This window comes from Python bivittatus, unplaced genomic scaffold (genome assembly GCF_059951505.1).
Source record: "Python bivittatus isolate LINGU-HERP-01145 unplaced genomic scaffold, Pbiv_v1 ctg000850_np1212, whole genome shotgun sequence".
NCBI lineage: Eukaryota > Metazoa > Chordata > Lepidosauria > Squamata > Pythonidae > Python > Python bivittatus.
In genome coordinates, this window is record NW_028277112.1 from 14712861 (window position 1) to 14740318 (window position 27458).

Consider the following 27458-nt stretch of genomic DNA (forward strand, 5'->3'; position numbering starts at 1 on the left):
CATTTGCTCCGTATTTTTCTACCAAATATGCTTGTAGTAGTAGTAGTAATCTTTATTGTCATTGTACTTCTCGTACAACGAAATTAAATGCCACCCCAGTGCAACTTTAAAAATATAAAAACCATAGAATACATAAAACACATAAAACCCAACCTTCACATTCCATTCACCATTGCACAACCCCTGATGCTGCATTAACTAAAATTTGTCCCATTTTGGTTTGGAGCTTAACTTTTAAATTTGGCAAGGAGAGATGGCCTTTGAAAACTACTTGCTTTGCAGTTCTTTAAAATGTGGGGTAATCTTGTAACTATTCTTATTCCAGAAGCCAGACAGTGATACAGCAGCCATAGATGCCCTCTCAGGGGACTTTGACCATTGTGGTAAACCTGTAGTTTCACAGCCATCTTCAACAAAGGTGGGTGTCTTTTCTGACAAAGGAGAACAGGTGCTCTTTAGTTTAGTCTTAATGTCCTGTCATTAAGGGAGCAAATGTAACAAAAGGCAAGGTTTGCAAAATGGACTTGCTTCTATTTTATTAAACAGCGAGTCAATGAAAGCTGCTGTTGAGCAAGACTTGTGCTGTTATTTACTCTTGAATTGCTGTGAGCAAAAAGTTTTGTGTGAACACATTGTGGGTTAATACCTTTTACAAAGTATATTGTACAACATCTGCATTGTATTTGTGAACACAAATCCTATTTAAAAATAATAATTAATTAATTATTATTAATTAATTCAGGTAATTAATAAATAATTAATTCAGGTAATGGAACAAAGAGTTGGCTGTTTTAAATGCTAGTTCAGGTTTTTTAGAGTCAAGTGGAATGAGGGAGTAAGTATTAAATGTCCTTTCTTGCTTTTATTTCTTAGTTGTAAATTTGAGTTTTATTAGTTCTCATGAATGTCTCCAGTGCAAATACTGTCTTTAAGTTATCCAAAGAAACCCCTCTACACTCATCAAAAATAAAAGTTGTTTTGAATGTGTGTTCCTAGTAATAAAGTTTTTCTCACAATAAAATTATTCTAAGTATAGGCTTCTTTTTGTTTGTTTGCCTGTCCAGGACAATACAAAAAATGGCAGAGTTTTCCCATGTGCATGTGTATATGCACTCACTGCAATGCAAGAATTTATTCTTACACCATGAATAAAAAATATGTATGAACTTGCATATTTAAATACTAAGCTACAGAAAACTTGTATCTTCCTCAGGAAGGATAAAGCAGAAGGGGGTGCTTGGTAGGAGGGCTAAGGAGCTTCTTATTTCCCACAGTCAACTGTTCCCTCAACTAAAGTCTCAGCAGCTGCGTTATATAAAAACACAGTATCTCTTAAACTTGTATTATGGAACTATATGGTGCTCTATCTTTAACAATTAGTTTTAGGTTCTCCTTTCTGCTTCCTCCACACATGCCTGAACCCTTGCTCCAGGTCACCATCTCAGAATCCATGAACTTGTTTTTCTATATGTATCTCATGTAATTGCTCTCTGGAAAGATGTATTTCATTATGAACAGGCATTTTTCTCTGTTGGGCACAGGAGGACAAATCAAAAGGTGCTGCCTCATCTAAACCATCTAAGAAGGAGGAAAAGAAATCCAAGACCCCCAAGAAAGTAAGAGATTAATATAATTATATTAATGTGATTAGTTCTTTTGTCTCTTGTATGAGCTGGAGAATTTCTAGAACATCCTGTGTGCAATTTTTAACCTTATTTTCTTTACCCTCTATTGGTAGTCAAAAAGCCTGATTTTTATCTTATATCATTACCACCACCCATTACAGAATAGAAACTATGAAGCTGTTGTACTCAGATTGAGCGATGTGAAACTATGGGGGTAAAAGGAAAGAAGAGTGAATATAATCAATGGGATACACTAACTATACCTTAGCCTGATGCATACTTATAAAAATGTTATTCCTAAATAGCATGCGGAAGCCAACGTTTCTGTAGCCAGTCTGGAGATTATGGAAGCTTTGTACATTATTTGCCTAAATTCATAGGCATATTTAATACTAGGTTCTATCTTAGTTATTTAATTAAATCTGTAAGTGATGGCCTTTTTGCTGTTTCAGGTGCTTGTATGATGTACATAATCACTTGTAATAGGGCAGTTAATATTTAACTTTCAATGTTAAATGAAATCAGCCAATTTGTAAAATGGGAAGAATAAATTCAGTTTCAGTATCAATTCTACAGATCATTATTATACTTGGGGCAATGCTGGTACATAGATAATTGATATGTAGTAACTATTTTAACACATCAAACTGAATGATATCCATATTAACTCATTTTAAGCCTGTGAATAAAGCCAGTGGCATGGGTCGTAGTATTTACATGTTGTCCTTGTATTGTTTTTTAAATCAGAATTGCTCTGCTTCTGTTTCTGCTTTTAGCAATGCAAGTACTTTTATGTTAACTCCTTTCAAATATTCTAAACAAATAAACACACTTGCCACCTGGGTACTACTGCTCTGATCAAATGTTGAATCTCCCTACATGCATAAAAGTACCAATTAACTTTAGGAGAAACGGTCATCTGCTTAAGATGTGAAAACTTTTTATCCCACTCCCTAGTTTTTGATAATTTTGTGTATTTCAAACTTTTTAAAAATAAGTGTTTATTTTCCATTGTTTATTCAGTGACCTGGTTAACACATCACACTTTACTATGGTTTGCTTAATAATGCCTTATTGACTGGCTTCACATAACATTCTGAGCCAAAATCAAGCCTCCCTCACAACTCAGCCAGTGTTTACTGCATGGATGCAGTAATTAATGTCACGATGCTTTTCTCTCTCTTTAAGGCAAAGGAGCAGTCTTCCAGTGCAAAATCTGAGAAACAAAAAAAAAGTTAAATGTCACAGGTAAGGCAGTTCTGAGCTATATATCATGATCCAGAATGAATTAACATTTAGAAAATCATTATAAACCCTGACTACAGGATAAGTATTTGACTGTTTCAGAGATTAGTTTGACTCATATCATGTATTCTGATATCCTAAAAAGCCTTTCCCAACATGGTGCCTTCTTTGTAAGATGTCCTCTTACATCTTTCCCATTAGGGATCCATTGCTGTACACTTGAAGTACCAGATGTGTAACCTACAGGATGCATCAGCCCCTTTTTGCGGTCCCTGGAGGCCTTTCCTGCAAATATCAGCACCAAAATAGAGGCCCACTTTTTCCATGTTTCTTACAAATAAGAAGTAAAATCAGGTCATTCATAAAATAAACAAACTTGCTCTCTCTGGTGATAATGCATCACTGCCATAATCCTTAAAGTTGGAAAAAAATCATTAAAAAAACATATTGCCCCTGCCCCCATTGTTGGCTATACCCGAGCTAATTTTTTTTTACAGGCCTCTGCCTAATTTTGAAGCATATTGCAAGAGATCAGTTCAGAACTACAGTAAGATCTGTTTCCCAGCTCCTTGGGAAGAATGAGAGAATGAGTGTGCCCGTTAGCACCATCCAGCCCTTGCTTAAGCCCCATCTGGCTCCCCGAGAGATAACTTTTGATTAAAAAAAAAAAGTTGTCTGCTGGCCTTTTTAATGAAACACTAGTTTTTACTCTTGGGAGCAAAGGAAATTTGATTACAGCAAGAAAATGATGTTCAGTAAGAGGATTCTATTTACATGAAGCTTCATAGATGTAATGTTATGATGTTCTTATATCCTGTATTTTTATGTTTTTTTGTACTGAGTCACAAAGTTGAGATGAATGGCTCTATACATTCTATAAATAAATAACATTGGTTAGCTTAGGTCAACCCTGTTTGTCCTGCTAATCTGGATACTTTAGTTTTCTATTTTAAAATTTCTGCCTCAGCTGCTGAATTTTATGACACACTTCCTTTTAAGAATATATTTTTATCTTTTCAGAATGTTTATCACCAGTGCAAAAAGTCTTTATTTTGATGGACAGCTGCATTTGAACCAAAGCAGTTTCACATAAAGATAGTATCTTGGATATTTTGTGGTATTGGGCTATTTTGGCATGCAAGACATTTATTTTGCTATTTTCAAGGATGAACTCACATTTCCTAGACACTTACTTTACTGTTTTTATTACTGTCATTTTCTTAAGTTTTGAGAAGAAAATAATGCTTTATATTTGTAAGAAATATATTTCTTATGGATTTAATGGCAGTGAAAAATGCAAAATTTTGCACATAATCTACCCACAGTGCCTGTAGATCTCGGTAAAGTTCAGTGAATCTATGCTAGTTTGTTAGAAAAAGGAATGCTTTAAATATGCATTTTGGTTACCTGCTTATGTAGGCCAATTGCCTATGAGTACTTCTGCTGGAGAATACTTAGGGAAAAATGCGTAAATAGTTATTAAGTTTTCAAAGTTGGAGCAGAATAGAAGCTACTATTTTGCAGCCCTGGCTTCTTATAAAATAATGAACAGTGCCATCCTTCTAAAACTTGCATCCTTATATGATGTATTTGTGCTACTTGTCAGTGGCTTCCTGGAAGGATATAATATTGCATCCAAACTCATAGAGAAAGATAACTGATACTTCTCCCCACCCCCACCCCTTGAAAGCTGTTCTGTAGCATCTGCTTTATTCTGAGCAATAAGCACCTAAGAGTTGAATATGTAGGATGGCATAGTACTCATCCTAGGAATTGAGAACATGCAAAGAATCCTTGTCCTAGAACATAGTATCTCAAACTTGGCAACTTTTAAGATGTGTGAACTTCAACTCCCAGAACTCCCCAGCGAGCCATTCTGGGAGATGAAGTCCACACATCTTAAAGTTGCCAAGTTTGAGAAATGCTGTCCTAGTGTATACATATATGGCACAGCTGATTTGGGTATAGTTCTTAATCAGATTTCAGTGCTTTCTTTTCTTTTAGTATTCCATGCAGGGTATGTGAGAGATATAGTTCCAGTTCCAGATTAAGATATGGTTTGAAATCTCTCTATTGACTTGCATGTTAGAATGTTCACACCTGTTCCTAGGTAGCTGTGACTATAAACTTAACCAACATTAGGTGCCTCAGGAATGTTATCTGTGTGATCCCTTTTCACCTGCATGGGAATTAAAAGAGCATGGGTGTTTTCTACCATAGCGTTTACTTTTTTCAAATGGATTCAATAAGAGATTTCTACGTGGATTCCATCTTTCATACTGAAGACATTGAGACTGTCCTTGATAATATGTAATGTCAATACTGAACTGTATTTGACATTTTATTGTGGCACACTAATAAACATTTTATGTATTACTTTATATTTGTCATTTTGTATTCTGTTGCATCATGACTTCCATAGAAAATACCTAAAATATATTTTATTATATCTCACCAATTCCTGTTATCTAATCCTTACGCATACACATTTCACAATCGAGTCCAACCTTGCTTTTATGCACTGCTGCTGGATCACAGTCTTTTCACATATTTTACCACTAGGAATTGTTTCTTATTGACTGCAATTCAATGTGACTCATTTGTAAACTACCTCATTTAAAACAGAGTATTAACCTCAGAAATAAGTTGCATTATCTGCCATTTTTTTACACTGAGAATACTAATAATTCAACATATTTTAGCAATGAATAGAGGTCTTTGGAAATGGTACATTCCCAAGGCAAAGATACATTTCCCAGCTTTACTCCCAGAAATGGGGGATACCATAGCCTATTGCAACAGGATTGTTGTGAAATCAATAAAAATATTTAATAAATCCCTTTCACCACAACACAAATATATGACCTGTGGATAAGTAGTGAGGGTGAAATAAGAACATTAATGAAGCAAAGACATTCTTGAGATATACACACCTTCTTCTATATTACTTTTATACTATTCCTCCAAAAATAAGGTGTAAGAGTCTCTGGTAACATATCCTAATTAAAATTTCCCCAATGAATAAACTTGTTGAAAGTGATCTTTTTGCCAGATGTCATCAAGAAAGAACTGTACAAGCATCTTCATACAGGTAGTCCTTGCTTAATGACAGGAATTGGGACCAGAATTTCCTTCGCTAAGCAATGCGGTTGTAAAATGTGACTCCACATGACCACATTCCTTGGTGATGGCAGTCCCACTGCTGTCATTAAGCAAGGATCACAGGCCGTTAAGCAACTACTATCTTGTAACTTCCTGCCAGCTTCCAAGAAAGTCATTGGAGAAGCTGGCAGGAACTTGCAAGTTCCAGGCAGCTCGCAAGCAGGCTGGTGGGTGGCTATGATGCGGCAGGACCAGCTGCTGCCAGGTGGGGGAGGGTGCACAGGCGGCTGCTGCAGTGCAAGCATGGCTGGTCTGGGGGTAGCTAAGGGAGGGTATGCAGAGGGATCCCTGGGATCTTGTACTCTGTAGCTGGGCTCCTTGGGAGAAAGCTTACAGGAGTGTCTTACGAATTTCCCTGCTGGCTTCCCCATTGACTCTGCTTGTGGGAAGCCAGCAGGGAAGGTTGCAAATGGCAATCGTGACCACGGGATGCTGCAACTGTCATGAGTGTGAGCTGGTTGCCAAGTGCCCGGATCATGATTACGTGACTGCAGGGGTGCTAGGATGGCCAGAGCTTCAAGGACTGGTTGTGTAAGTACCACTGTTTCAGCACCATCATAACTTCAAACAGTTGCTGAACAAGTGGTTGTTAACTGAGGACTACCTGTACCTTTTAACCTTGTGAGTTGGAATATTTTTCATTAACTGGAACAAGTCAGCCAGATAAGTGAGTTGATGTTAGTGTAGTTCAGTAAACTGTAGTGGAATGACCACAATTATGTATATAATTGTGTATATTTTGGAGAGAATTCAAAATGGGTTTTTCCCTCAATCTCCTTAAAATTGTGCTAGAACGGACAAAAGGGAGACAGTGTATAAGTGAAGTTTACCCTGTGCTTGTATCCATGCTTAAATTTTATGGTTTATAGCTGCCCTGAGCGGCAAAGCAACTCTCTTATGCTCATTTTAACATTCAGTTATTAGTGAATACGATTGAATTCTAGCCTCCAGAATCTGTAGAATTATTTTAAAATAATGGTTATTTTAAATAATGGCCATTATAAACTTGTTTGAAGCTTGTCTATAAAAGCAATTGTTATAAAAATACTCTTGTAGCATATAGCAGTTGTAGTGATAAAACATTGGTGTACTTATCATTGGTTAATGCACACACAGGTCTGCAATACTATTTTCTTGCCTTTTATTTTTTTCCCCACAAGCCCCAACTTAGTCCAAGTGGAATAAATTTAAATGGATTAAAGAATAATCCTGTTGCAGAGTTTTCTATCAGTTTATAGACAGTATTTATATGCCTGAGAACTAACTTTTGTTAATTCTGAATCAATAGTTCACAATACAGTTTCACACTTTGCTATTGATTTGTAACCATGTCCTGATTTTTTCAAGGTTCTTATCCATCCACTTGATGTTTTCCTCAATGGTTTCTATTGCTTGTTGAACAGCACGGAGCTCTGAAGTTTTTTTGTCCATTGAGCTGAAATAGTTTTTTACCTATTGAGGAAATACACAGAGAAACAGAACTGATTCTTGTAGTATTATTTCTAATAGGATTTGAAAAGAATGTTTTAGAAATCACTCCATCAAACAACTTGGGGCCTACCATGATAGCAACAGAAAAGTCGTTTTCCCAAGAGAGATGTATTACTGAATATGCTGTGCATAGCACGGCATGCAAAACTATTTGGTTATGCTTATTTCTCCTTCCTCACTATGCATTCTGCCTTTGGCCAGAAAGGAGTTGAAAATAAAAAAATCTCTTCCAGTTGACAAGATGGAAGAGAAGCCTGGTTAGCAATGAAAAACTCCCTAAGAGGTATGGACCATCCTCACATGCTCTGGTAACTGGATGGACACGGACTCCACTGCAAGCAGTTGACGAACTGGGGGTATGTGCAGGTTTTTTCCTCCTTTCTGTCAAAGGCTGCAGCTATCTCAGAAATACTCATTCTCAAGCCCCACTCTGTTCCAGATGGAGCTTGTAAGAACACACACACACACACACACACACACAAAATATGTGGTAAACTGGGTGTTAAACATTTTCATAGGTGTTGACAGTGCACTGTTGCAGAACTAGATATTTATATGTAGTGCATCCTGTCAAACCATAAACTATTTGTGCAATAACAAAGCATAGCAGAAGGCAAGAAGGTCAACGAGGGGAGGGAACAGGGGCCTGTACACAGGCCACCTCCACCTGCATTTAAGTAGTAACTTTCAAACTGCAAGTACAACTTGTGTCCACATGGAGAGTGTGCTTGTGTTCATGACAATGTGAGTATAGCCCTTCTTCAGACCTCCAGCCCAAATATATGGAGGCTGTAAAGAGTGGAAGCATAAAGCCATTCTTTTCCCATCCAGAGTGCTCCACACATTCTGGCAACCAGCTGAATGGAGCTAGAAACGTTGCTGTAAGTTACAAACATACACACAAACAAAGATTATGGAAGTGTACTTTTGTCCAGCCTAGACTTTTGGATCCCACAGGTTGAGGGTTAAAGTGCTGTATCTTAATCATCTCGCAGTCCCTTCACTGACACCTTCCATGAAGCAGCAGTAAAGGTAAACATGGCTTCCAGTCACTACATGAGCACATCCATATAGCCTTCTTAGTGACAGTACAGGAGTAGTTTGCCATTGTTGCCTTCTGCAACTGCGTATTTTCACTTCTAGCTTTAGCCAGCACGCTGGGATTTCCTCGTAACCTCCAATCCTCCTGTTAACCAGGTCTGGCCTTGCTTAGCTTTTTCAAAATCAGCCACCTACGAGGTTTTGTCATGAACTGTTGTGTTAAGCCAAAATTGTGAAGACATTTATCTCAATTATAAACAAGCAGCAAGTAAGAGTATGTAGTATAATTGTCCCCATTTGGCTCCTCCACAGTAAAAATAGCTAAATTCCATCTTGGTTCCCTCTTATAAGTCTGAGTCATGAGGTAAGAACGCAGGCAATGTGACCAAACTCTTTGAATCTAAATTTTCATATGCTTTCAAGGTGGTTTCTTTTTTTATTCAAACTGACAAACATCTGAAACACAAGCAGGCTATTTTCTGTAACCCAGAGAATTAAATGACTAGTTCACTGATTTCATTGATAATGTTCTAAAACTGTGCCAGATGCTTTGGTCACATTGCACAAATTTTGTGAGGCCTACATTAGTTACCAATTTCTTTCCAGGTGCAATTCAAAGTTCTAGTTTTGACTTATAAAGCCCTACACAGCTTAGCAGCTAACGACCTTCACAGCCACCTATTCCAACTACAATTAACCCTCTATCCCCCATGGGAATTCTGCCAGGAGAAACTGGCTTCTGGTCCCCCATTTTCATGAGGGAAGGGGACTTGGGAGCCAGAAATTCTGTTTTTCCATCATCTCCCCCATACTCTTAGCAATGAACTCCTAAAAGGTAATGGAACTATACTCTTCCAGAGGGCCTTTAGAGGTCTGAAGTTACTTTATTAATTAATTGATTAGTATTAGGGTCTATTTCTTGAAGTGATTTTGATCTGCTGATGTTGTAGTGATGTTATGTTTTATTGTAAGCTGACATGAGTCAATTATTTGGTGGTCTCAGAGAGATGTATATGTCTGTATGTGTGTGTGCATGCGTGAATGAATGAATGAATGAGAGAGAGCCAGTTTAGTGTAGTGATTAAAGGCAGTGGACCAAAAACTAAAGTTCTTAAATATGGAAGCCAGCTGGGTGACCTTGGACCAGTCACTCTCTTTCAGCCCTAAGAAGAATGTAATGGCAAACCACTTCCAAAAATGTTGCGTGTATGTATGTATGTATATGCATAGAGTTGTCTATAGAGTTCCCGTAAGTCAAGACTGGCTTGAGGGCACACACACATACACACACACGTGTGTGTACACAGAACTAGAGTATAAACATTATTAGTATATACTGTACCAATTTCAGTCTATATAAATGGTTTGAACTGATTTAAGATAAAAACATTGTGTCACAGTTACTTATGTAATATAGACTGTCAAAACTATATTTACCTCAGCAAGCTGTTCCCTTGTGGAATACTGATTTGTTATTCCACTAATTATTCGTGCAAGTGAGGCTGAGCCAAGTTCAAATCTACAGGAAAAACAAACAAAACCAGTAACAAACATCAATGAAGTAAACAGTTTTGTAGGCTTCCTCAAAATAAAATAAAATGCAAGAATTGGAATAATACTTAAAGATCACACATACTTTTTTACAAGTTTATGCCAGTTTTGTTTGAAAAACTTCCAAGCTAATTGATATCCATAAGGATTCCTTCCAACACTGATAAGTATAAGAGGAAGTTCCTGAGTCTTCATTATGTCACCTTGCAGTGCTTGATCCAGTAACCTAAAAAGAACATGATCAAACAAGTTTTTAAATTAAACATGGATACATGAGATACACGTAGATTTGTTAAGAAAAAACTTATTGAAGCTTTCTTAATCTGAAAGTGCATGGAGTGCAACATCAAAAGTAATACATCTTTCTTAATTTCTTCTTTTACTGGTTCACTCTGCTGGATAGCTACTATTCCCCCAAAGTAATGGTGCTCTAAATTTTCTTGTCCCACCAGCCATTCTTGGCAGGTATTGTTTCACAAAAATAGTATTTGATTTATCCCATGCTTCTAAGTGGCTTACATGCAAATGAATCAATTCCAGACAACTGTTTTTATTTTCTTCTTCTGTCTTTTAATATATCTATAGTAGAATATATGCACAACATGAAGGAAGTCTAGACAACTTTATCCAATTTTTTGTCTAATCTGGTAGGTATTCCCTAATTTCATTAACCTCACCTCTCCCCCACGTTATATTTAGCTTGGCTTAACTTTATAATATACTTTGAAAACATTAATACTGTCATCTGTTCCAAATAGGAAAAAATACATTAAAGTTTGAAAGTTTCCCATTTTAGAGAAGGACAAATGTATTAGCCAAAGTCGTCATTATTGCCCTTTTTATAAGTATTTGCACCATCCCAAATTTGACATTTTTTTCAAAGAGAAAAAGAATAGAGGAAAAAACAAGTTGTGCCAAGTTAGCCCAACCAACTCCTGAAAAATCTATTCCAGCTATCAATAGCCATAATCAGAAATATTTTTGTAAAAATGGCTGAGAAAAAGTTTCATGTCTCTTAGAGATTTAAAAATTTTTTGTATTTTCTTCATCTTCTCTAAGAACACAGTAACACAGAGTAGAAATGTAGGTACTGAATGGAATTATTTTACTGTGTCAGACCCTGGACAATTTTCCCCCCCTTTGCTCTGTTTACGAAGTATAAAAGAGGTTATGGAGTGCAGAAGAAAGAAAACAGAAGGCTGACTGGAATTTAGCTAAAAGCAGAGAAAAATCATCTTTTGGAAAAGATGATTGTGAATGTGGGTTAACATATAAAGACTTACTAGCACAGGAAAATGGGGAGCTTAAGATGAAATCAAGAGAAAAATTGACTGCAGAGGGATTAGTTTTCAATGGTTCTCATATGCACAATTAAGAGAAAGATTTAATATAGATTAAAAAAGTACCAGGAATAGAATGTGATAAAATGGAATTTGAAAATTAATTATGTACAAATGATGAACAGTGATTGCTAAAGTGTATAAACTTTTGTTGACATTTGAAATGGAGGAAGTGCAAGTTAAAGAATGTATGGTAAATTGGGCCAAGAATTTTGGTTATAACATTCAAATGGATCAATGGGAGAGAATGTGGTTAAAAGGTCTGAAATTCACATTGTTTTACAATTTAAAAGAAAGCTTTTTTAAAATGATGTACCTGTGGTATATGACACCAGAGAAATTGCCTAGATGCATAAAAGTACTTCTAATCACTGTTGGAAATGTGAAAAATATGAAGGGACATTTTATCATGCATGGTGGACTTGTGAAAAACCAAAAAGATACTGGAAATGAATACATATAGTGATGCAGAGAGTTTTAAAAATTAATATTCAGATGAAACTGGAACTTTTCTTATTAGGACTTATGGACACTCAACCAGAAAAGGCTCATGGACGATTGGTTTTATATATGGTAACTGCAGCAAGGCTATTATATGCACAATGATGGAAGACCACAGAAACACCAATAATGGATGAATGGATTGTGAAGATGGCTGAGTTTGCAGAAATGGATAAACTGACTTGTTTGATTTAGGAGGGAATTACAACTACTTTTATAAAAGACTGGAAACCCTTTATAGATTTTTTGCTGAAAATGGATAAAAATGAACTGCTGATTTTAGGATTTATTGTTTGTTTATAGGGAGAAGGGAACTATGATATGCATTATGGGAGGGTGGAGATGGTAATTGCTATGTTTGTAACTGCTGCAAAAAGACTGGAAGTCGCTTCTTTGGATATTTTTCTTTTTATTGTTTTTTTTATTCTTCACTTTTTCTTTTACCCTTTCATAATCTTTTTCTATTTCTTCTATGTTTCTGTAGTTTTTTAAATCTTTGTAAAATCTTTTAATAAAAATTATTCATAAAAAAGGCTGATTGTGAATGCAGAATGGATTTTTTAATGAAATAAAATTCTAGTGATTAAATATAAATAAAAACAACTAAACAGGTGAAAATATAAAGGTGAAGAAAATATAGCCTGGAACAGAAGATTAAAAGCTATTGCTTAGCTGTTTCCTACTCCTTATTGAAAAATCAGTCTATCATTCCTTGTTCCATACAAGCTGCCCACCCCTGCCCCGGAATAGTCATGCAAAACTGCATTTCTGTCTAGCACATATTAACAACATATGTAACTAATGTATAATTAAACAATTGTAATTCCATTATAATTGTTTCCCCCAGTAACAGTTATTGTATAACTATTAAATGGTCATGAAAATGTAAGAAATGGGTGTGGAGGGGGCTGTAATGTTAATATATGAACTAGTTCCTTTGAATTTAAAACACCTATGCTACTTAAAGAATACTTACCATTGAAGCTTTTCTTTATTTTGGCTCAGACTGAGTACAGCTTCAATCTGATTCTTTTCAGTGTCGAATTCAGGTAGCTGATACTTGCTAAAAAGGAAATCCCAGTTTTCATCAGTTTGTATTCCAACCGCATATACTGCCATCTTAACGTTATTGGGCAACCTGTAACAAATTGTGCTCATATTATTTTCTGAGAAAAAAAATTAATAAATTATTGATAGTTATTTGATTCAACTGCAAAGTACTACTCCCACCAAACAGGATTACAGGACCCCTGAACAGATGCCTTCTCCCTGAAGATGGAAGGATATTGTTTAAGGCACCCCTTAAAAAGTGAAATACATACTTGAGAGTCCCATCCGAGTTCTTCCATTTCATGAAGTACTCTTTTGCCTTGTCTACACATGGTTGGTATTTGCGTACACATGCAAATGTAAGTAGGGAGCTCTGAAGCATTTGCTCAGGCACTGTACCTTTATCATCCCATGACTGTTTGTCAATCATATTTTTAAATAGATTGACTATATATGCCTAGAATTATTTGTGAAATAAAAAAAATCAGCTTGTAATAAATGTAAATCAGTTATTTAAAACAGTAACTAGCAATCTTGTTATTCAATAAAAAATCATATTGCTTCTATCTTTCTTCCATAAATCACAAACAGAAAGCTGGATAGGATGTATGCTCCCTATGGTTTAAGGAACAATTTCTTTTAATAATCAAAAACAATGGAGACAAAAACTATTTCAGATGATATGTGATTTTGTTTATAAAATTGTGATCCTATGTGCATGCCTATATATTTGTATGTTAGAGTCCTAGTAATAACATCACTGTAGTCTATATTGTTGAAGGGATTCCAACAGAAGACAATACATGTAGCTCAGGGTTGAACTGTGGAGTCCTTGGTGCTCTCTGAGCTTGGTTATTTGCTTGCAAGCGTTTCATTACCAGACTAGGTAACATCATTAGTGCTTTAGGGATTATTAAAAAAAGAGATTATTAAAGGGGTTAAAGGGAAGGGATTATTAAAGGGAAGGGAGTGTAAGGGAGGGGATAGGTAACATCATCAGTGCTTTAGGGATTATTAAAAAAGGGATTATTAAAAAAGGGGATTATTAGAAAAGGATTATTAAAGGATATTAAAGGGAAGGGATTATTAAAAAAAGAAATTATTGGAAATTCCAGGCCTTACAGATTTGGCCTATATTTACTACCCTTATTTGCCAAGCTGTAAAGGAATGGAAGATACTCTATTATCTCTGTTTAGGGAATAGGAGACTGTTCGGAATGTATATGTAGAAGATGTGCATGGTTATTTTTTTTTTAAACTCACAAGTTATTTGATTTCTTGAAACTGAGAAACATACAAAAACTTAGAGTCACAGAATTATAGGGCTGGAAGAGACCTTGCAGGTCTTCCACACCAACCCTCTACCCAGGGCAGGAACCTTCTTATCCCACACAATGGCTGTCCAAGCTTTGCTTGAAAACCTCCAATGTCAGAGCTCCAAGACTTCAGGAAGCAGACTGTTCCACTGCTTAATGGCTGACAAACCTTATTAAGATAAATGGAGTACTCAGTAGGTACACATACTGTAATATGTAATTGAGTGCCTTACATGTCAACCAACTCTAACTTTATTTTAAAGATTATTCTTAACCAATGCATATTAATTTCCAATTTCCATACATCTTCTAAAGAGAAGAAAATTGGCTGGAAGTTTATCAGCTGATTCTGTATCTAGAAGGAGCTCTAGTAAAAGAACATATTCTAATAAAGAGCTAGTCTAGTAATACTGTTACTTGGAATGTGTTTATATTGGTATTAACAGTGGCTACAATGTTGACTAGAACTGGGAAGATCGAAAACCATCCTCTGCCTTGAAAACTCATTGGGTGGTATTAGCCAAGCTTATCTCACATGGTTATTATTGTTGGGAGAAAATTAAGGGAGATTCATGGGTAACCTGTTTTTTAATTTTGGTATCTGTCCAATTAATCCTGATGAAGAATCCTGATGATCAATCCTGATCCTAGAATATTCTGCTGATATATTAGTTTGTATGCATGTGTGTGGGGGAGGATTTTCATGTTTTCAGTTTCCTGTTCCAAAAATCTGCCTCAGAACCTCAAAGATTTTAGAGGATAGCATGAGATGGCAATGGGGGCTCCATGGAGAAGAACCACCTATGAAAATTACCACTGTTCCAACAATGAAAATATCTACCTAACTGAAATATCTTGCATGAATGGAAGGATTATTCCAGTTTACTGAAAGACAATTTGGAGCTTAAGACTATGGGTTCATAGTCCCCCCCAACCCATTTGACCGCCCAATCCTGATCAACTTCATTAATATCCTGAGGCCTATTTAGATCAGCAATACATTTTCCCCTCCTCAGTACAATTCTGTTGTGCTATACTTCTGGAATCCATCTACAAAAAGATGTGTTATTCTGTAAAGAATTTGCCTTGAATTACTCCATCTTGGAATTATTAAGTTTAAAAAGAAACAAAATAGGATTCATTACATTCTAGCATAAACATATCCATTGATTATTTAAAAATCTATGTAATTTTTCAGTTTTATTCTGCTTTAGCTCTTTCCTATTTTACCTTTAATTGTTGTTCCGTGTCACTTAAGTTTGTCTTCTCCAGCAGTTTATACAGAGGGATTAGCTCATTCAGGCCTTGATATACAGGAGTAACTTCAGATTCATGTTTTAAGTATAATGTTAAATCAAGAGCTTTTGTAATTGACAGTTTTCCAGCACTGAGGAAATAGAAAATGTCTGTTTTAATAAATAAAAAATATTCATCTTCTCTATGAATTTTCTAATTAATAGATATTAACCAAATAAATTTCAGTTTTTTTGTTTTAGTGATGGCTAAACATAAATCAAATGTATTGTTATTAGGTACAAAAATCCAGGTATCTTTGGATACATCTAGTGATGTATTTGTCTAAAAAGCAAATCTAGATATTAGATACACTGAAACTTAGCAATATATGTTTAGAGCTGATATACCTCAGCTACTCCCATGAAAGGGGTCTGAATTCTTATTCTCAGAATGCACTGGTATAGCTCTGTGGCCTTCAGCACATTTTAAGCTCAATTTTCATCTACTTGTGTTTTTAAACTATGTGTTATATGGCCTTGGACTATCTCAGTTTAAACCCCTTGGCACAATTCTCAGCTTGGGAAATCAGAACAGTACAAGGGTGCATAACTTCTGTCTTACATTCTAATAGTATTTATTAATATACAGTATAACAGTTATTTCCTTTCTTAATTCACGTTGTACCCTACCTTTGGCTATATTCAGATATTCAGTATACTTCAACCACTGTCTTTTGCACAAACATGGAATAAGCTTGTTTTCCAGGAAGAGCACACATCCTTCTTTAAAAGAAGTGTCTCCTAAGTGAGCTGCTTCTTAGAGCTTGCTTATTTCCTTCACTCCCCAGTCCCAAAATATTAAGCCTGTGCAAATCCTCTAATCCCTTACCTCACCAGCTGGAATGCACTGTTAATGAGGCTCGCTCGGTCATTGCTGCTTATTGTTTCATGATTGTCTTTTAACAGGCGAATTAGAGCATCCCAGCCATGATCTCCATAATGCACAATATAATAACCATTCATTCCTACGTTAAATTTTATCCACTCCACTTCTTCTGGGAGGACTATATCATCTAAAAGTAAAATATATCACAATCCACAGAAACACCTGAGTTTATTTACATTCATCAAATCATTAAAAGGATTTGCTACATTAATACTGTTTTAAAGATATACCTTCAATACCATATCACACAACTGCTTTGTAGAAATGCACTTATTTTCAGTGACTAAAGTGATACCACAACCTTAAAATTCAGTATTCTCTATTTTTAAACACTTCCACAATAATTTATTATATGTTTCAAGAATTGATGAAAATATATTGTTATTTAATAGAGTTATGCAAAATGCTTTGTGATAAAAAAATGCAACCTCAGAATGGTCATTCCAGTCTCTGTTCCAAGTCAGAATGATATATTTCAGGGTTGAGCCAACTTTGGAATGTTTTGACTACAAAATGTTTTGCACTCCTCTATTGTTTAATGTTTGAAATCTTATGTAGGTCTCCACCATTTAAGTTATACTTACTTGTTTTGGTTGTCAGCAAGAACCTCTGAATATCATTACATTTATTGGTAATATATGTCAATGGGATATGCCATAGATTCCTAAAAAACAAAATCAGCACTGTGATTTTTGAAACAAACTGAATTATTTTAAACAGTTAAAATGAATGCATTTAAAAAAAAACCCTGAGCTGCATAACTTTGTGGGATAAATAGAAGTTGTAAACTTGAGAGGAGCATTGTAGAAACAAGGACAGATTTATGAAGTTGAAAATAAGCCTGTGTTTCTAAAAAGTATTTAAATGGTTGACTCAACCTTCCTCCCACATTAATGGAAATTATTACTGTTTTCACATCTATTTGATGTTTACTCTGGAGTAAATTTAATGAGTAATTGCCAGTCAGAAACATATGTGTGTATAAGTTTGTCTATTTAACTATTTAACTTATGCTGTTAAAAGGAATGAGGGAAGCCGATATACACTCTGGTATTTCAGCATTTAAAGGAATATCATACATACATTTCTTTTACTAGCCCATATCATGAAGTAGAACTAATCGAAAGCATAATCAAAACAAGCCTCATCTGTTCCTTTGTCATTACCCAGTTGATACACTAGAGTTCTTTGAAAAATGTTCTTGTTGTAGATGGACATTTTTTCCTTTAACAGTAACTGTCACTAGAGGAAATCCTTTTTGGAATGTCCAAGTGTTCATCACTGTCTGCACATCATGGAGTGCAACTTTGGTCCAGTGCTATATATAAGTTACAAAAATATGAACAAAAACATAGAATTATATGCATTGATAAAAAAGCAGTAGTCACAGAAATTAAAAAAATACAAGCATGCTATATTTCAATAATTAGTCAGAATCAACAATGCAATGTCTTCAACTGTGATACTATCTTTTCAGCATAAGGAGGAAATGTTTATGATCATCACTTAAGGGTTCTTGTAACAATCAAATGATGACACTAAGAAGTTCCAGATTCTTCATTTTTATTTCCAACCATTTATGTATCAGAGGAACAAGACTCCTTTTTGGATTATTTTCTCTAGCTGTACAGTCCCTAAACCATGTCCCAACTTGGTTATTATAAGAAATTGTTATTTGCTACGTGCAGAACAAGTTAAACTTGTGTACCCCCACCTTTCCTCCCCTTCCACACCAGCAAAGTAATCAGGCTCTGTCATTTTTTATATTTTAATCAGCTATAATTCTCCAAATAAGTTGATGAACTTTTAAAAATTCCATTCAAACAATGCTTTATTTAAGTTATGGTTTGAGAACAAGACCAATACAGTACTTCAATCATGGGCTGTTTTTACTAAGCATTATTTTTTTTAAAAAAAACCAAGTTTTCAAACATATGTGGCCATGAAAGAAATCTCAAGGTTCACCATGTTTCATACATTGGAAATTTTTTATTTATATTAGGGATGAACTAGGATAATATACAACTGATAGGGAAAATGTAAATACTTTTTTTTAAATGTATAACTGTCAGGGGACCTATAGCTTTTGTTATGTTTTGCCTATATGCTAAAAAATTATTTATGGAGCAACCTGATAAAACTCTACTACAAGCTTTTTGAGAGAACTGGACATGAATACAATCCAAAACAAATACCTGTGATTTTTTGCAATATTTTGGAATATTCTAACATATCTTAGCTCATAAATTGGTGGTGCTCCCTTCAGATATTGCCCTTTGTCAAATGACTGCATAGCAGTAATCAGTTTTACTGATTTAAATTCTTAGTCCCCAAATATCAAGTTATTACACAATACAACCTTTAGCAGTATGCAAAACAATTCAAAATCCCTGTCTGAACTTGAAAGATCCTGTTTTGAGTTTGGAACAACTGTTCTGAGCTCAAAACAGTCACTTTGAGTTCAGACTTTTTCAGAAAGGTTGGAACAGTACTCAAAGGTTCTGTGGATAATACTGAAGTAACCCATTTCAATCGCAAAATGTTCTAAATTTTGCATACCTCTACAACTTTACAAATGAAAAGAATCTATCACACCATTATTACTTATGAATAGGAATATATAATATATAATAAAAATTTAGCTCACTGAATTTAAGTTTCTCTCCTTGTTTCTGATACAAACTTCATTTTGTATTTGGCTTCCATCAGCAGTTGGACAAACCTATTATTGTTATTAAAGATATCACAACATGAACATCAATGCTGCTCAAAAACATTTTAAAACTAGATATTTTGGTAGAAGAAATGTAAGAAATACTTGCATCTGACAAGCTCTCCCATAAATCTTTGTTTTGTGTGTTCTGATAACTGAATCGCAACAAATATTTTATAAGACCAGCTTTAAAAACTTCTGGGCTGAGATAATCCTGTAGCATATTGAGAATACAAGCTCCCTGTAAAGAGAATGAAATAATACAGAATACATCTGTTGTTTTTTCATGCTTAGGAATTTGGACAAATATAATGTCCATTTAATCTTTGATTATGGCACAAAATTCTGAGTTTGTTTTGTCTCTGCAGACTGAAATAAATAATTCTAAAAATGTTTCTCATAGATGGATATCTATTTTTCTTGCATCTAAAGTTGGTCTACATTTTGTTGGCCTTTAAAGTGCAATGAACTGCTGAGTTTAACGTAATGGATGGACACTCATGTATAAATGGTTCACAACAGATTAAAGTGAATGGTGACATGAATTGTCTATAGGGGCAATAAAATGAAGAATATGGATAATAATCTTTGAAACAAAAACATGCACTCACTGAGCCTGAATTCATAAAAATTACATCAGAATCAAATAAAATATATTTAAATAATATATTTGAGCAAAATTTAATTAAAACTAAATTTTTCAGATTTGTACTGTTTGCACACCAATAATCTTAAAATCTATATAGCTAATATTTTAGTAATGATGGCACAGTCCATTAACAAAGCAATTATTCCGCTGACCAAACTAAAATTTTAGGACCAAAATTTATTAAGTACATTTATAAATTTTGCCAGTTTATCTCTCTCTCTCTCTCTCTGCATGTGTATATAGGGGGCAGGGGGGAGAGAGGGAGGGGTCTGCATATAAATAAAAAAGGTTAAAAAAATTAAAAGGAGGACTCGCCCCTATAACCTCCCCCAGCCCAAAGAGGACCGCACGTGTTCAGTTGACTACAGAATAGTGATTATCCACTGTGAAGAGACAAAGGCAAAAGCAGGAGAAATGGAATGGAGTATCCTGGGACACAAAAGGACTAATTACAGATTTAAGCTTTATTTTTCTATAACAGAGGCTTAGTATTCCTGCAGATGTAAAATTTGAGGCAGCCATATGCTCACAAACATTTAACTGAACATCAGAATATCATATAGACTGACCATCTTAAAAGTGAATATGAAATTCACTTTCCAGTTTGAAAGATAGTACCCAGATTTATTAAACTTAGCCAAAATTTCTTATTTTACCTTATCGTAGGAAACATCATCAAACATTTCTAGAATCTGAGCTGGATCTTCAACAGGAGTCGATATGGGATGTGAAGAATCTAAAACATCTACCTCCATGGCATCAAAATACTTGTTTAAAAAGTAATCTTCCTAAACAAAAGAAAAAGAAGCCCAAACTAGTCTTAGGAGATTTTGAGCTGATTTCTAAATGAGACATTAAGAGAGAAGAACTTGCACTTAATTCCCTATACAGAATTAATACTTTATTTTTTCATTTATGACTTCAAGCTGCCTTATACACATTTTTGAGTAACATTATTTTTGGTAGCTGTGGACAGTTAGTGTATGTAGATCTTCCACCACAGACCACTTAGGTAAACAAGGTGGCCAAAGTAAAATGAAACTTTAACCCCCCCTTCCAAATCCAGACTGCGGTTAAATTATGTAAAATAATTATTATATCTGTTTACAAAATACTTCTGCTGATAACATGCTTATCTTTATTATTACTGGGATAAAACGTCATTATTCTATGAGGTTTTATTCAAGTATTGAATTAAATATTGATAGGCTAATATTTCATCTACACGATGAAATGAATTCTAGTCTATAAAAACTTATGCTCTAATAAATTAGCTAGTGTTTAAGGTGTTCCATATTATTTGTCTGATAATATTGGTCTCAGTTAAAAACAGAAGGAAGATAATGTGTTACCTTTACGAACTGAGAACAACTGGAATGTTGGGGGGACTCCATTCAAACATCCCACCTCCCAAAAGAAAAAAGGGAGGACAGGGAATAGCAGGAACAAACTTCTAGGGTTATTTTATCTTAGGGCTTAACTTCACAAGTATCTTAGAGAATAATAGGATTAGTGTTATGGGGAAGTGATACCCCTCACAGTACAATTATAAAACACTCAGGCTTGGAGTTGGCAATTTTCTGATGCAGTAATAAGCAACACAGCACAGGGCCAAGCCATCCATTCACCCATTAGGTGGCACTCATTGATTCCACTGTTTAATTATTATGCTGTGGGCAGTATTGGACAATGGTGCCCACTGCCTGAAAATTTTGCTGACCCTGTCCTAGTGCAAATCTATATGGGGAGGAATGTGTCTATCTCCAGTCCTGGAACTTTCCTGGCATGTTATTAAAAATGGGGGGGGGGAACAATACTCACAACTTTTAGTTCTGGGTGGGTCTTGCTTACTGATACAAATTCCATAAACTTCGCAAAACCTTCATTAAGCCAAAGATCATTCCACCATTCCATTGTGACCAAATTTCCAAACCACTATAAAAAAGAACACATAGCAGGATTGAGACAATTCTTGAGACAATAACCAACTTGAAAATGTCTACATTTCATGGGTGGGGAACAAAGTAAATGTATAGCCTGGCATTGTTCTGTGCCCACTCAACAGACTTTTGTTGAAGAACAAACAATAGACAACACCTAACATTAGTTGCTTATGCAAGCTGGGCATGTACAGCATCTCCAATACATATACTAGCAGCTAATTCCAGCATTATGAACCTTTAGGCTGATTATTTGGCATTGATTGGGCAGTTTTTAAGGAGGCAACTGGAATTTCCACAGGAATGTATTTACAAGAACCAACTCTTACTGAATTTCTATAGGACAGGCAGCCAACTATCTCAAATAAAATATTCACATCTAATCCAGTCAAAAATAACTGGAATGTAAGCAGGTGCCTATTTTTCCTCCTGTTGAAATCACTAAAACCTAAACATTTATGTAGTATCACTAAAACTGTATGTAGCTTGTTCACTGGTGAATGGAAAGCATGCATGTGAATCTACTCTCTCTGAAAAGTTCCACTGATTCAGAAGATAGAATAATTCATGTCTTTTCTAAATTACATAAAGCGGTTCATCTAAGAAATCACGTTGTAGATTCTGTTAGCTATTACGAGAACAGAATTTCATATACACTGGCTTGTGTCATTTACATAAACATGTCACAATGTAGCAGTCAATTGATGTTACTTCTCTGATTTCAGAGGGAGTTGGTGTCCAGATAATTAAAATATAGCTCTTAATTTCATATCTGAAACACAAACCACCATTTACCTGATGAGCAAGTTCATGGGCTACCATCAAAGTAATTCCAAGTTTCCTTGATGCTGAGGATTTTTCAGAATCATATAACAAAGCAGATTCCCTGTATGTGGTCAATCCCCAATTTTCCATTGCACCAGACTGAAAATCGGGAATAGCTGCTAGATCTGTAATTAAATATTATTAGTAATTTTCTTAAAACGTGTTTACACCATATAGTAACAAGTATACCTTGAAAGAAGTCTGTATGCACGTTAACTAACACACAACTAACACTCTTTCTCACACACAGACAGTATCAGTTCAAATATTTAGTGATATGGCAATTTTTCAAAAGTGCTGTGGGTAACCGTTAAATCTTTTTGGCTGGTGTGGGTCTTCCGGGCTGTGTGGCCGTGGTCTTGAAGTCTTGTTTCCTAACGTTTCGCCAGCACCTGTGACCGGCATCTTCAGAGTGCAGGAGCACAGACAGGAGCAGTTCTCTCTGTACCCAGGGTGAAGTGACCCTTCTGTGGGTATTTATAGAGATCTGGGGTGGGGTGGGGTGGGGTGGGGGGGGTTGGGTTACTGAGTGGCTGCTTGTTTTGGAGTCAGCATCTGTGTGTATTTTCCTGGGGATTAGGCAGGGTTTTTCTTCTACTGAATTGTTAACGAGGGGCTGCTGGGGGTGATTAGCAAGTTCATTGTGTGAACTGTTCACATGTCCTGGTGGTTGAGCTGAGTTCATTGACCTTTTGCAGGCTGTATTTTTCAGGATTGGTAGCCAGGTTTTGTTGATTTTTAGACTCTCCTCTTTTTTATTGAAACTGTGCTGGTGTTTGTGAATCTCAATGGCTTCCCGGTATAGCCTGGTATAGTGGCTGTTGGTGTTGTCCAGTATCTCTGTGTTTTCAAATAGGATTTTGTGTCCAGTGTGCTTGAGAGCATGTTCAGCTACTGCAGATTTTTCTGGTTGCTGTAGTCTGCAGTGTCTTTCATGTTCTTTTATCCTGGTATGGATGCTGCGTTTTGTGGTCCCGATGTATACTTGTCCGCAACTGCATGGTATGCGGTATACTCCTGCAGCGGTGAGGGGATCCCTTTTGTCTTTTGCTGATTTTAGCACTTCTTGTACTTTTCTGGTGGGTCTGAAGATTGTTTGGAAATTGTGTTTTTCCATCAGTTTTCCCATGCGGTCTGTGACCCCTTTGATATAGGGCAGAAATACTTTATTGGTGGGTGGCTGTTTTTCTTCTTCAGTCGCATGTTGCTTTCTTGGTTTGATGGCTCTTTTTATTTCATTCTTGGAGTAGCCATTCGCTTGTAGGACCCAATTAAGGTGGTTAAGTTCAGAGTTTAGGAATTGGGTTTCGCAGATCCGATTGGCACGATCCATGAGGGTTTTGATAATGCCTCTTTTCTGACGTGGGTGGTGGTTGGAGTTTGTGTAGGTACCGGTCTGTGTGGGTGGGTTTTCTGTAGACTTTGTGTCCTAATTTGAGGTCTGGTTTGCGTATGACCAACGTGTCTAGAAATGGAAGTTGGCCATCCACTTCTTTTTCCATGGTGAATTGTATATTGGGGTGGATGCTGTTTAGGTGGTTCAGGAACTTCTGTAGGTCTTCTTCATCCTGACTCCAAATTGCGAAGGTGTCATCCACAAATCGGAGCCAGACTGTTGGGGTAACGGGTGCGGTTTCTAAAGCCCGTTTTTCAAAATGTTCCATGTAGAAATTTGCTACGACTGGGCTCAGGGGGCTTCCCATGGCAACGCCATCCATCTGTTCATAGTACTCATTGTCCCATAGGAAGTAACTGGTTGTTAGGCAGTGCTGAAATAGGGCTGTGATGTCTTCTGGAAAGATCTGTTTGATGAGTGCCAGGGTGTCCCTCACTGGTACCTTAGTGAACAGGGAGACCACGTCAAAGCTGACCAGTTTGTCTGTGGGGTTGAGTTTCAGGGTGCTGATTTTCTCGATGAAATGTCCGGAGTCTCTGATATGGGCTGGAGTCTGTCCCACGTGGGTCTGTAGAAGGGTGGCCAGATGTTTGGATAATTCATATGTCGGGGAGCCAATGGCGCTTACGATGGGTCTGAGTGGGATCGAGTCTTTGTGGATTTTGGGGAGTCCGTATAGTCTGGGTGTAAGGGCTTCTGTCTTGCATATGCGTTGAAGTGCATTGGGGTGAAGGGAGGAGTTCCTCGTCAGGGTGTTGGTTTGTTTCATGATTTTGCTGGTCGGATCCCGTTTTAGTTTTCTGTATGTGGTGGGGTCTAGTAATTCTCTAACTTTGTCTTTGTATTCATCTGTTTCCATAATTACCGTGGCGTTGCCCTTGTCAGCCGGCAGGATGATGATATCGGGGTCCGAATTGAGGGTTTCTATGGCATTTCTCTCTTTCCTCGTTATGTTGCTGGTGGGGGGCTTTGCTCTCCGTAGGATCCTTGCTATCTCACCCCTTATCACCCTTAATTGGGTCCTACAAGCGAATGGCTACTCCAAGAATGAAATAAAAAGAGCCATCAAACCAAGAAAGCAACATGCGACTGAAGAAGAAAAACAGCCACCCACCAATAAAGTATTTCTGCCCTATATCAAAGGGGTCACAGACCGCATGGGAAAACTGATGGAAAAACACAATTTCCAAACAATCTTCAGACCCACCAGAAAAGTACAAGAAGTGCTAAAATCAGCAAAAGACAAAAGGGATCCCCTCACCGCTGCAGGAGTATACCGCATACCATGCAGTTGCGGACAAGTATACATCGGGACCACAAAACGCAGCATCCATACCAGGATAAAAGAACATGAAAGACACTGCAGACTACAGCAACCAGAAAAATCTGCAGTAGCTGAACATGCTCTCAAGCACACTGGACACAAAATCCTATTTGAAAACACAGAGATACTGGATAACACCAACAGCCACTATACCAGGCTATACCAGGAAGCCATTGAGATTCACAAACACCAGCACAGTTTCAATAAAAAAGAGGAGAGTCTAAAAATCAACAAAACCTGGCTACCAATCCTGAAAAATACAGCCTGCAAAAGGTCAATGAACTCAGCTCAACCACCAGGACATGTGAACAGTTCACACAATGAACTTGCTAATCACCCCCAGCAGCCCCTCGTTAACAATTCAGTAGAAGAAAAAACCCTGCCTAATCCCCAGGAAAATACACACAGATGCTGACTCCAAAACAAGCCGCCACACAGTAACCCAACCCCCCCACCCCATCCCACCCCAGATCTCTATAAATACCCACAGAAGGGTCACTTCACCCTGGGTACAGAGAGAACTGCTCCTGTCTGTGCTCCTGCACTCTGAAGATGCCGGTCACAGGTGCTGGTGAAACGTTAGGAAACAAGACTTCAAGACCACGGCCACACAGCCCGGAAGACCCACACCAGCCATCGTATGCTGGCCGTGAAAGCCTTCGACAATACATTAAATCTTTTTGGCCTTTTAAAAAACGTTCTTCAGGAGATTTTGAAAAAATAAATATTTCTGGCATGATTTAGGTGAAAGTTTATTCCTAAACATAACCATTTGCATTACTCTGTGTAATGTGCACTGAAAAAGAATGTGTAATTTAAAATAACACAATGGCAGAAGATGATAGCAACATCTAGATACGCATAGCGCTTCAGAGACTGCACATGAAATGTTCTCACAGAAGACTGTTTATATGCATGAATTTCATCTGGAACTCTTTATGTGGGTGATTTTTCTGACATAACTACATCATTCTAAACTCAATAACATTTTAAAATATATAGGACTGCAATCTGAAATTCCATATTACAGTTGGTTAGAATTAGTTTACGTCAGTCAATAATGTAAAGGAGGTTAAAAACTGTCTAACTTCCTAGCAGGAAACTTATCACAAATAGAATTTAGACTGTAGTAAGAATTTATTTTATATATACGTTAAAAAAAAGTCTTTTTTTAATCTAACACCTAAAGGATTTTTAAACATAAAAAAATGGCCTTAATTTAGAGAATTAATTTTGCTGGTTAACATACTTTTCAGCTGTTAAAGTATCTCAGAATAATATATACCTTGTTTTGGCAAAGGATACAGAATGCCAAAATATTCCTCATAGAAGTCTAGAAGTTTCACTGCTGCATCCAAAGCATACTCTGCTTGTTTGATTTTATGTGGCACAGCATATACTGAAACCTAAAAGACACGAGCATGAATGGATTTTGAATGCACTATTAAGATGCATCAAGATAAGTTTCTCAGAACACAGTCCCAAGGTACTCAAATCAGCACCTGGCAATTGCAATAGGCAGATCAAAACAGATACAGTGGGGCAAAAAAGTATTTAGTCAGCCACCAATTGTGCAAGTTCTCCCACTTAAAAAGAGGAGAGAGGCCTGTAATTTTCATCATAGGTATACCTCAACTATGAGAGACAAAATGAGAAAAAAAATCCAGAAAATCACATTGTCTGATTTTTAAAGAATTTATTTGCAAATCATGGTGGAAAATAAGTATTTGGTCACCTACAAACAAGCAAGATGTCTGGCTCTCACAGACCTGTAACTACTTCTTTAAGAGGCTCCTCTGTCCTCCACTCGTTACCTGTAGTAATGGCACCTGTTTGACCTTGTTATCAGTATAAAAGACACCTGTCCACAACCTCAAACAGTCACAGTCCAAACTCCACTATGGCCAAGACCAAAGAGCTGTCGAAGGACACCAGAAACAAAATTGTAGACCTGCACCAGGCTGGGAAGACTGAATCTGCAATAGGCAAGCAGCTTGGTGTGAAGAAATCAACTGTGGGAGCAATAATTAGAAAATGGAAGACATACAAGACCACTGATTATCTCCCTCGATCTGGGGCTCCATGCAAGATCTCACCCTGTGGGGTCA

At 36.5% G+C, this 27458-nt stretch overlaps 2 protein-coding genes across 15 annotated transcripts in view; one reads left to right on the forward strand and one right to left on the reverse strand.

Annotated features, from left to right (window-relative positions):
- Positions 1 to 12396, forward strand: part of CAST (calpastatin) — a 75302-nt gene extending 62906 nt beyond the window's left edge. For 10 of the 12 annotated variants that reach the window (XM_025172905.2, XM_025172904.2, XM_025172903.2 and 7 more), the window contains 4 exons: positions 326 to 418; positions 1542 to 1616; positions 2814 to 2873; positions 3891 to 5251. In XM_025172905.2, coding sequence (XP_025028673.2) covers positions 326 to 418; positions 1542 to 1616; positions 2814 to 2864 — 219 coding nt within the window. In that variant the 3' untranslated portion in view covers positions 2865 to 2873; positions 3891 to 5251. Of the gene's footprint in view, positions 1 to 325; positions 419 to 1541; positions 1617 to 2813; positions 2874 to 3071; positions 5252 to 11975 lie in introns of those variants that run through there. The other 2 variants (XM_088130091.1, XM_007437793.4) reach the window with 2 other exon arrangements.
- ERAP1 (endoplasmic reticulum aminopeptidase 1) overlaps positions 2626 to 27458 on the reverse strand; it is a 35823-nt gene continuing 10990 nt past the window's right edge. For all 3 annotated transcript variants that reach the window (XM_088130089.1, XM_088130090.1, XM_088130088.1), the window contains 16 exons: positions 26636 to 26756; positions 22601 to 22755; positions 21687 to 21800; positions 20522 to 20653; positions 19326 to 19457; positions 19151 to 19225; positions 17670 to 17821; positions 17088 to 17167; positions 16447 to 16630; positions 15553 to 15709; positions 13279 to 13463; positions 12933 to 13094; positions 10201 to 10341; positions 10002 to 10083; positions 7298 to 7484; positions 2626 to 2841 (listed from right to left, as the gene is read on the reverse strand). In XM_088130089.1, coding sequence (XP_087986215.1) covers positions 7335 to 7484; positions 10002 to 10083; positions 10201 to 10341; positions 12933 to 13094; positions 13279 to 13463; positions 15553 to 15709; positions 16447 to 16630; positions 17088 to 17167; positions 17670 to 17821; positions 19151 to 19225; positions 19326 to 19457; positions 20522 to 20653; positions 21687 to 21800; positions 22601 to 22755; positions 26636 to 26756 — 2022 coding nt within the window. In that variant the 3' untranslated portion in view covers positions 2626 to 2841; positions 7298 to 7334. The remainder of the gene's footprint in view (positions 2842 to 7297; positions 7485 to 10001; positions 10084 to 10200; positions 10342 to 12932; positions 13095 to 13278; positions 13464 to 15552; positions 15710 to 16446; positions 16631 to 17087; positions 17168 to 17669; positions 17822 to 19150; positions 19226 to 19325; positions 19458 to 20521; positions 20654 to 21686; positions 21801 to 22600; positions 22756 to 26635; positions 26757 to 27458) is intronic.